At 34.4% G+C, this 10,770-nt stretch overlaps 1 protein-coding gene across 1 annotated transcript in view; it reads right to left on the bottom strand.

Moving 5' to 3' along the window:
- Window positions 1–10,770, bottom strand: part of Phkb (phosphorylase kinase regulatory subunit beta) — a 214,358-nt gene that overhangs the window by 84,894 nt on the left and 118,694 nt on the right. Inside the window, exons 12-14 of the mRNA XM_033759669.1 lie at window positions 7,976–8,033; window positions 7,419–7,496; window positions 5,731–5,889 (exon numbers count right to left, since the gene is read on the bottom strand). Of these exons, the coding sequence (XP_033615560.1) occupies window positions 5,731–5,889; window positions 7,419–7,496; window positions 7,976–8,033 (295 nt within the window). The remainder of the gene's footprint in view (window positions 1–5,730; window positions 5,890–7,418; window positions 7,497–7,975; window positions 8,034–10,770) is intronic.

Below are 10,770 nucleotides of genomic sequence, written 5' to 3'. Positions count from 1 at the left end.
ATATATATAGTTCTGTAATGAAATAATTTAAAGACTACTTAACAAAACAATAAATACTTTTTCCTCATGACAAAAAAAAATCACAGACCACAAGGCTCAGAAAGATAATTCACAAGGTAAAATTACACTTCAAAGCCTGATTCTCAACTACAGTGGCATTATCAGCAATATGTATTATGAAAGTTGCCACTTGGAGGAAGAGAAGACACAGACTTTCAACCTATACCCTCAAATTCCAATCTTTTATATATTGTTTTGTAATTTAATTGATTAATAAAGATAGACTTTCTAAATTTACATGTTAAATTCCATGGCAAAAAAAATAAATAGGAAAACACTAATAGATCTGATTTTACAAAGATTTTTAATTTGGTCATCAAAAATCAACATAAGCAAAATTGAGATGCAAACAACTTAGATAATAATCAAGAGGTTTAATATATTTAATATATAAAACATTCATGCAGATTAATAAGAAAACCAGTGATAAATGAGTATAGCTCACTACTAGAGAATTTCCAGAAGAGGATTAAGAAATGTGTTTTTTAACAATCAGCATATAAATGTAAACAAGTTGCAATGAATTATTTTACTAGATTAGCAAAGTTTTTGTTTTTTAATAAGAATATTTGATGCCACAGAGATTACAGATGACACAAATACCCTGTAGATGTCTGAATAAATCAACAAATTGTCAGGCATGAGCTACATGACCTTAGGTGAGTCACAAAAGTCTTCTGGGCCTGTTTCCTCACCAGTGCCACAAAGTATCTCAGAGAGAAGTAAGAAGAATAATAATAGTACACGTAGAAGACAATCACAGAAAGTGACAAACTTTTAGTTGGATATTACCATTAGCTTTTCTGGGAGACAGTGTGACAACATATGAAATACCTACTCAGACTCTCTGAGGAATCACTGCTTTTATAATCAATCATTTTTACTAGTAAATTTGGGGGTAGGACAATTTTTATGAACATTTTTAGCTCTGGGAGAAATTCAACTACAATGTTTTAGTTTTTAAAAGGCCAGTTATTTTTTACAATGAGCTAAAGAAAGAAAATCTTTCTAGGAACAGCTTCTAATGTAATACTACATGTGTTCTCAAAATGTACATACCTGCTGTGTAGAAATTCCAATTTAGGTCACTAGCATTCACACGGACACCATGAAAAAGATAATGAAATTGCTAGGAAATCGATGACTTACTGCTTTAAGTTTCCTAAAGTGTAACACCCAGGAAATTTCTTAGTAACAATGTAGAAATGTTATCTGTCTACTCTTACCTACTTATTTTATCTTTAACTGATAAGTAACATGTGATATCCTAAGTAAAGAGTCAGATGTATTTGAAGACCAATGAAAAGACCTCAGTTTCATGTGTCCTCATATACAATGGGAGGCATTTGATCAATAACTTTAAAAAGAATTTCTAGGATTTATCAGTGGCTTTTATCTTTGAGGTCAACTGGGCAAGAAACATCATGTATGAAATAAAATCAAATAGACTTAGCTTTGTTACAAACCCCAGACTTAGAATATAATACATCAGAATAATTAGGCTGACCTTAGAAAGAGAAATATGTGTCATTGGTCTTACTATAGACCCTATAGTAATAAAGCCAGTGGATTATCATGGTGACTAGCAAAAGGGAGGTCTCCAAAAACAGAATCAGTGAGCAGAAGAATGGTTAAACAGCAACTGAGCAAGGTCTCTCTCCCTCCGTCCCTCCCTCCCTCCCTCTCTCTCTCTTCCTCCTTCTCCCTCCCTTTCTTCTTTTCTTCCTTAATTTTGTGGCTACAGTGTACCTACAAGAAGAGGTCATGTGCATCCCGATTGCCTGCCTGAACAAAGCTATGAAATGTATGTTTCATATACTGTTTCCTAAATTCAGCTGAGAGGAAAAGAGGAGAGAACAAAGGACAGGATCTGGAAAAATCATTTAACTATATATTTCTTGTAAAGTAAATGCTTTCTGTGTATTTCCTCATTAGCTAATCCTTGTAAAAGAAGGAAATTGATCTTCATGGAAATTAAAAGTAAGTTTTTCAAGTCAGTTAGGTATTAGAGGTGGTAGAACTTGTATACAAACTCTGAACTGATTTTTAAGTTTATGATCTCAAAACCACTGACATTTCCCCTGCACTCCAGGAAAAACAAGAAGAAAAGAAAACAAAGAAAAAACAAAAGAGAAGTAAAAGAAAAACCTAAGGTAGAAAAATAATCTGTATCTCATGGTTACAAATTTACTGGATATTAATAACCACTCTAAATGTCTACAGGAAAATAAATTTGACTCCAAATAATGACTTAATCAAGGAATTTAGAAAACAAAAAAATTCACATGTGGATTTTTATATGTATATAATATTTTGAATATTTTAAAGTATTTCTATATGTATTTAATCACTTTAAAGGTCAATATTAGTAAACAAAGGGAATGAAATAATACCCATTCTTTAAAAAAGATCTCTTCTAGGGAAAGGAATAAATATGAAATAAGGAAAAAATGTAAACAAAGTCTTTGTAAATAGGGAGGGGTAGAGGAGTTGAAAGGAGGGCAGGGGAATGGGAAAAAAAATAAGAAACAAGATATATCATGTAAAGGTACAAATTCCCAATAATGAATGTCATCATATCATATACTTAAAATGTACTAATAAACTTAAAAAAAAAGACCTTTCTTTTAATGCAAGATCAAATTTTAGGAGTTTGTGTGTATGGGAGAGAAAGTTAATTAAGATTGCTTAAAACTGTTCAAGCTGAAAGAACATGTCCTATTTTAAATGTTGTTTATTAATGTTTTCAAAATATCCACCTTATAAAATTCATCTACTTACCTTCCTTAAACTACATAATATATAAAGTTCTAATTTGTAATGATTTGGGATCTTCTAATAGTAGCTCAACGAAGGTCGTCCCTGTAAAAGTCTGCTATACAAGATATGTTTCTTGCATGCATATTAAAAAGTCAAGCTAAGGGCCCGGGATTTAGCTTAGCGGCATTGTGCCTGGCTCACAAGGTCCAGAGTTCAATCCCCAGTACCAAAACTCAAACAAACAAATAAAAAGACAAGCTGAAAGCTAGAAGTGAAATTTCTTAAAGCTAAGTGACAGATATACAACAAGTAAGAATATGTGTATGTGTGTGTGTGTGTGTATGTGTATATATATATATATATATATATGTGTGTATGTATTTATGTATGTATGTATGTATGTATGCTATATCATGCCATTAGAATAGTTTTAGAGGGGCTGAGATTTAGCTCAGTGGTACTACCACTTGACTTTCAAGGACAAGGTCCTGAGTTCGATCACCACTACCCACCCCCCAAAAATGCAGGATAGTTTTAGAATAAAATTATCATTAATGTTGTATCTATTGGTATTCAGAACCTCAAAAAATGTTTCAGTCCAAAGATAATGATCTTCAAGTGACTTTTTAGAAGATGATTACTTTCATGTAACAAACACTGACTCTAATTAATTGTCTACAGAATGGTGTCAAGCAGATATCTGAGGTTCATTTAATGAATAAATAAGATTTTTGTTAGTATATGTGCTGTCTTAATAAAAATCTACAGATGTCCTATGGTTCTTGAGGGAAGTATGCAGTAGTTAAGAGCAACTAAATGATTCCATCTTCTGAAATCTCATTCATCCTAACTAGTGAGTTGTTAACCAGACGACACATGGCTCAGGCAAAGTATTCATGAGTACATAACATCTCTTTTATCAGCAGGAAGTCAGTATGTCATTTTATATTTCATATACCTTCTGCATGTTCTCCACTGTCTTTTAAGAAGCTCAGCAGGGAAAAAGAGAAACTGACCCTCTTTTAAGGGAGCCCCGCAGTATTTCTGCTTCATTTTGGTCATGTACAAGGAATGAAGGCATAACCTGTAGTATTCATGTGCACTCTGGTCTTATCATGAGAAAACACTACCTATATTTCAGATTCACCTCCTTTTATTTTGCAGTAAGGAAGGAGCAGTGCTTTTACTGATTGATACTACTGTCACTCTTTTTCTTTTTTTCCTTTTGCCAGCATTCACTATTTTTTGTATTCTTGATGCTAGCCACCCTGAGTGGGATAAAGGAGAATTTCAATGTAATTTTGATTTGCATTTCTCTCATTGTTAAAGATGTTGACCATCAATTAATCAATATATATACCTACATTTTTCTTTTTTTAAGCTCAATTTGCTTATGGAAGGTATACTCAATTCTGTATTCCCAACTCATTAGCCTTATCAATTTTATTCAAAGCCTTTCTTTGCTCAAGCAATACTCCTTTTAACTGTATCAACCCCAAACTGGACATTTAGCAAAAATAGGAAGGTAAGGGTTTTGACTTTAAATTCCAGGACCCACGTGTCAGTTTTTGGGCTCTGAATCACAGAAAAATTTGTCAAATAAAAAGCCTCTCTATATTTATGTTAATAAGATGGAAATCACATTCTAACCAGAAATAACCTTTCCAAACTTGGCTTGATTCTAAGAAAACTATTTCATGTATATCTTTTACTCCCTTTGAAAAATCTAAAAGCAAAGCCTGTAAATATCAAGTTCTTGAAAAAAAGCTGCCCTTTTAAAGAAAGTTTTTCTATATGTTCTTAAATTAGTATTAAGTTTACACATAGAGACTCCAAAAATATCATTAAGGAAGGAGCAAATTGAAAAAGCATTAACATAATTTTATCTTCTTTGTTTCTGTCTGCTCTTGTATGTAAAGCTCAAATTGAAAATCTGGTGTTTGAAATATCCTCTCTAATGGAACATAAAAAAGAAACCAATTTTGATTACTCCTACAGCACAAACTAATTTAGCATTTATATAGAAATGTTAGAAACAACAAGAGCAAAAACAATATTTCATATAGTAAGCAGTTATTTTTTAGTGCAGATAAAGTATTTACAAAGCTTGCCTCATAACTATTAGTGATAAAGGAATTCTAACTTTAAAATGATAGCCCTTTTGGGCCAGGGATTTAGCTCAGTGGTTCCGCTGCCTGTCTTGCAAGTGCAAGGACCTGAGTTTAATTCCCAGAACCAAAAAACAAAACAAAACACAAAGATTCCAAAATGATAGCCCTTTTTATAGAAACGCTAGTAATATTTTAAATTTTAGCAAGAATTGGCACAGAAGACGCTTAGTGATTTTTTATGTTTACCAAATTTATCACTGTTTCCATGTATCTAAGAGTACTCTAATTCAGCTTAAAGTTGTAGGAGAATTTAAAAAGTAACTCCAAGGAATTATGAATAAATAGTCCCATTAAGCTTTCAGTTAACTAGAAAAACTGTCAACATTTACTTACTGGGAAGAAAAAAAAAGAATTTTCAAAGATGGCCTATTCCTCCTGACAAGCAGTTTACTAACACAATGTTCAAAGGTGATTATTACATTAAATCAAAGTTTTATTGTATCACATAAAAATAATTCAAAGTTCTATAAGCCTTTTGCTAGAAATCTTTCTACTAAGCTGAATGCTGCACCCTAAATGATCGTAATACCCATACCTGTTTGACTTTCTTCCCAGAAATTGTCCATCATCATTCAGCAAAACAGATATTTTAATACACTTTTACATACTAAGAAACTCCCCAAAGGCCTCTTAACAGCATGAAATACCACCCAAATACAAGAAAAATGTCAGCAAAGACCTACTTTTTCTAACAGCTTGATAACAAAGGGGAAAAATGTTCCTAACCTTCTCCACTTACCCAGGAGTTTTGCAATGATGTAAAGGGCTTGTCCCCAAAGAAACAGTTTTCCATCACGGCCACAGTTACTAGGAAATCGCTTTTGACTACCAGGGTTTCTTTTCTCACTTTCTACAAAGTCAGCAGGCACATAATAGTACTTTGGTACAACAGGATATCCTGTAAGGTTTAAGAATAAGTATATTTAAAATGTAAAAAAGCACTTTCCTAAAATTTCTGTTAAAGGCCCTGAAATTACTACAAAGCAAACAAAGAGAATGATTGTACTGGAGAGAGTAGATTTGACAAACTCACCTCTCCCTGTGACTAACTCATTTGAATATTCCTTGTAGAAAGTAAACTATTATTTAAGGAGTAGGATCTTTTTAGTGTACATTTTGTAATATCAACCCATTGTAAAGTTAATTTTCCTAGTAAAATTACAAAGATTTCCTTAAAGTTTTGCTTCCTTCTTTCAGCCTCAATCAATACTGATTTCTATGTCTAAAACCAGTGAAATGATCAATGATAAGTAAATTCAAGAGGTATCAGATATTACATTCATTACATTATTTAACTTGTTAAGAAAGTGAATGTTCAGAGGTTAAAGACATACATGCTTTTAAAAGTTAATATTTATTTGTATTTAATATTTAAAATAAACTTCTTTTAAAAATTAGTATTTATTTGTAAGCCAATGTTTATACATAAATATTTCACAGTTTTTAACATTACAAGAATTATAAAAGATGGGCACAAAATATGAACTATATACTCTGAGGTACTTGTGGAAAACATCAAATATCACAAAGACATACATCTTACCAGTACACCATCATTTTAAATTTCTATATAAATGTATTTTAAAAGCTGTTCTTTCATGAGAATATTCATATTCTACTTAATATTTACAATCCTAAAGATATCTAGAAATTTCTTGTGGAACACCTTTGAGAATTAATTTTCCAGTTATACAGAAGAGTCAATTATATTCTTTTGTGGCCCTGCTAGTGTTTGACTAAAACGAGTGAGGACTCACAAGACTGGAAATTTGACCATTTATAAAATATTATACCCATACTCAAAGGATGATATCTTAGCACAGTAGCGGATATTCAAAATACAATGCTACAGGGCCGGGGATTTAGCTCAGCAGTTCGGTGGCCTGCCTTGCAAGTGCAAGGACCCGAGGTCAATCCCCAGTACCAAAAAAAAAAAAACCAAAAAAAAACCAAATACAATGCTACAGACCTTAGAAGCAACCCCAAAAATGAGGCTAGAGTGTTCTTGGCAATGTCAGTGGCTTCAGACAAGACAAGGGCCTCTCCAAGCATCTTCTGCATGGGAAAGGGGTAAGGGAGGACATTCACTTGACTATAGCCCTTTTGATGATCAGGACAAAAAACAGCCACTTTTCTGTGTCACACTACACAGAATGAAAAAGCTACATAATAAGTAACCGATGAAAAAAATCATCCACATGCAAACTATTGCAGCATCACTATACCCACAATTGCCTATTTCATCTCTAGCCTTGTCTGCCCTACTGTATTAACTGTTAAAAGATTTATTAAAATAAATTAATAGAGACTACTCTTTTTAATTTCATTTGAGGCCTCCTTCATTTTAAAAATGTAATATAAATTATTGTGTATTATAAAGGACTCATTTATATGCTTCATAAGAACATTCTAGAATAACAGCTGTACCTTCTGTAGTCTGATGAAGCACTGGCATCAAAAGATCCTGATACTCCTTGACTTGTTTGGGGTTGTCTCGAAAAACTCCTAAAATGTAAAATATAAAATCAAATAACATCTGTGCTCAATGAGCACCACAAACTCACTTTAGAAAAATCTATTAGCTCTTTCATAATAATTGTGGTAATTTTTTATGTTAAATGATATAATAAAATTGGAAAAGTAAAGCAAATGTATCAGATATTTTCTAAGAACTTGATTCTATGGTCATGTTACAGATATTTCAGACACAATGTCATGATTACAGAATTCATGATTTCTACTAATAAAAAGCTTTTGTAAGTAAGAATATGTTAGTATCATTTTTAAATACTTCAGGATAATTTTAAAAATCTTTATATGATTCAACGTTTGCCCAGAAAACAGAAGAGTAGCTTATAAAAATGCTGAGCAGTTAACATCACTAAATTGTGGTCTATTTGCTAGCTGAAAGGAGGTGTTTCACTTCTGCTCTTTTAAAACCACTAATATCCTACAGCTTAAATTTGAGGAAAACGCTTACTTACCATCAATCATCATGTAAAGAAAAAATATGGGAAATTCACATTCAATGCCATCAAATAGCTAAAACAAAATAAAATATTAAATTTTACTAACAAATTAGAACAGCTATATTTAGGCTATATATAAAAGATTTTTTATAGTAATAACTTCAAGTAAAACTGATTTTATATATACCATTGGTCTCTTTTTAAAAAAAATTCCTAGGACTCTTTATTTAAAAGCTCATTTATTCAATCTAACAAATGGCAATAACTCAATAAAGATTTACATGAGGCCAGGGATTTAGCACAGTGATTCCACTGCCTACCTTGCGAGCACAAGGTCCCAAGATCAATCCCTGGCATCCCCCCCCCAAAATTAATTAATAAAAAAAAAAAAAGATTTACTGAGTACTTACTAATGCATAGCGCCAACTAGATAGAGCTATGAAGACAAAAGACGGACAACTTCCCAGAGGCTCACAGCCTGATGTAGAGGCTGGCATGTGAGTAAACAACTACATAGTTCAATACAACATGTGTATACATGGTACATTTGGAATAGGGAATGAAATCTCGGAGGCTATCTTGAGTGTCAGGGAAGGGTTTATAGGACAAGATATGTTTCAGCTAGTGCTCAACTAGCCTCACTGAAGAGATAAGCTTAGGGATAACCACACAGAAGCAACAAGAGTACAAACTGTAGTATTTCTAGAATAAATAAAGATGAAGTCGTATTAAAAACTAAAGCCCAAGCCAGGTGTGGTGACACATGCCTATAATCCTAACACTTGTGAGGCTGAGGCAGGAGGATCACCATGAGTTCAAAGCCAGCCTGGACTACATAGTGAAAACCTGTCTCAAAACAAAAAAACAAACAAAAGCAATCAAACAAACAAAAAACTAAAGCCCAATAGGTAGGTCAGGCTAGAGGTCATGCTCAAAGAATAAGACTTTGATCTGAAGTAGCAGGGACCATTGCTGAATATAGAGCAACATCAGATTTACTTGCAAGACTGGGCAGTTGGCAGAACTGAAAAGAACTGTAGGGCAAAAAATAAGGACTTCAGCCAGAAGACTGCTACAGCAATCCAACAAGAAAAAACAGCATACACCAAGGTATCTTAACTTCAATTACTAATAATGTTTTGGGCCAAATAATTCTCTGTTGGGGGAGATCTCCTGTGCTGTACAGATGTTTATTAGCATCCCAAGTCTACTTTCCAGATGCCAGTAGCATCCTCCAAAATGATAACCAAAAATATTTACAGATCTTGTCAAATGTCCCCTGGAGGACAAAACTGCCCCAGGTATAATTACTATAACTACCAACCACTATATCCACTATAATCATTCACTTAAACCAAGGAATAAAAGAGAAAGGGACATAATGTTAAGGAGGCTAAATCGGCCAGCTTTTGGGAGCTACGCAAGTCAGCAGGAAAGAAGAGCCTAGGATGACTCTCAGGTTTGGGGCCCGTACAGAAGAAAAGTGGAAGGTGACTACAGGCAAAATGTAGGACATCTAAGTGAAGATGTGCCAAAAAAGCAACATACATGAGCGGGGCACTGGGAGGAGCAGAGCAGTAAAAGTTAGAGATACAGAAAATTCTTAGTAGTAGTGATATCTGTGAGCATGGTGGATTCACACGCAAGTAAGGCTAAGAATGGACCACAGAAAAAGAGTAATGTTTAGAGTAGGTGGAGGAAGAAGAACTGTACAAGAGACTAAGAAGGGCAGTGACAGACGTAACCAGAGAATGAGGGAAAAAAATGGGATTGTTGCAAATGGGGGAGAGAGTTCCAAGAAGGAGGATACAAATGACAAGGAGATTCAGTAAAATAAGGTCAGAAAAGCATCCAGAATGACCCAGTGACTAAAACTGACTGAAGTCAGCACAGCTGGTGGGAGTGCTAGGAGGACAGCCAGAAGACAAGGTTCTGAACAAGTTCGGGACAAACCAGGTCTACACCAAGTATGTCCAGGCTTCCCAGACACTTGCGTACAAAACAGCAAGAGAAAGGGAAGCAGATAGGATTAGGACTGAGGGAAGGTTTTTGCTTTTTTTTTTTTTTTTTTTCCGGTATCTGGGATTGAACTCGGAACCTTGCACTTGTGAAGCAGGCAGCAAAACCACTGAGCTCAATCCCTGGTCTGGTTTTTGCATTTTTTAAAATGATGAACATCAGTGTGTTTATGTTGAGGAAAAGAAATTGATTTAAGTTGAGGATTAAAAAAGAGGGAAGGCAGAAGAGAGGAAGACGAAGAGAACAAAGGAGGACATTCATTCCTCTATCAGAGAAGAAAACTTTTAGTGAGATGCCTAAGCAAAAGAGAACAGAACAGGGCATGCATATGTAAGGGTGAGCATCAGAAAGAGAGAGCACCTTCTGTGGGACAAGAGAGGTGGAGGCACATATGGGTGAAGGAGATGTGCAGCGGAGGAGGCCACAGGAAATGCAAGGCTATCCAGCAGGAAATAAGAAGTAAAAGACTGAGAACATAAATAAATGGGGGAAAGCAGAAAAAGCTTTCAAAGGGTCACAGAACAGAAGTGAAAGCACAATGACAGGAAGTGAGGATGGAACCAACACAGGGTCCTGAATTTGGAACCACATCTCTTCATAGTGTGGTTCCCTTGCTGCTCCAGCATCAAGTGCAGAAGTAGAGGAAGCCCATGGACTGATTCAACATTGAAAATATGAACAGAGGTATTTGCAGGTGGCCCAATTAAAATATAAAGGAGATAGGGCCGGGGACTTAGCTCAGTGGTTCCACCTCCTGCCTTGCAAGCGCAAGGACCCGAGTTTGATCCCTG

This window comes from Fukomys damarensis, unplaced genomic scaffold (genome assembly GCF_012274545.1).
Source record: "Fukomys damarensis isolate Sample0158 unplaced genomic scaffold, DMR_v1.0_HiC HiC_scaffold_37, whole genome shotgun sequence".
NCBI classification, from domain to species: domain Eukaryota; kingdom Metazoa; phylum Chordata; class Mammalia; order Rodentia; family Bathyergidae; genus Fukomys; species Fukomys damarensis.
This window is presented reverse-complemented; position numbering and strand designations above follow the sequence as displayed.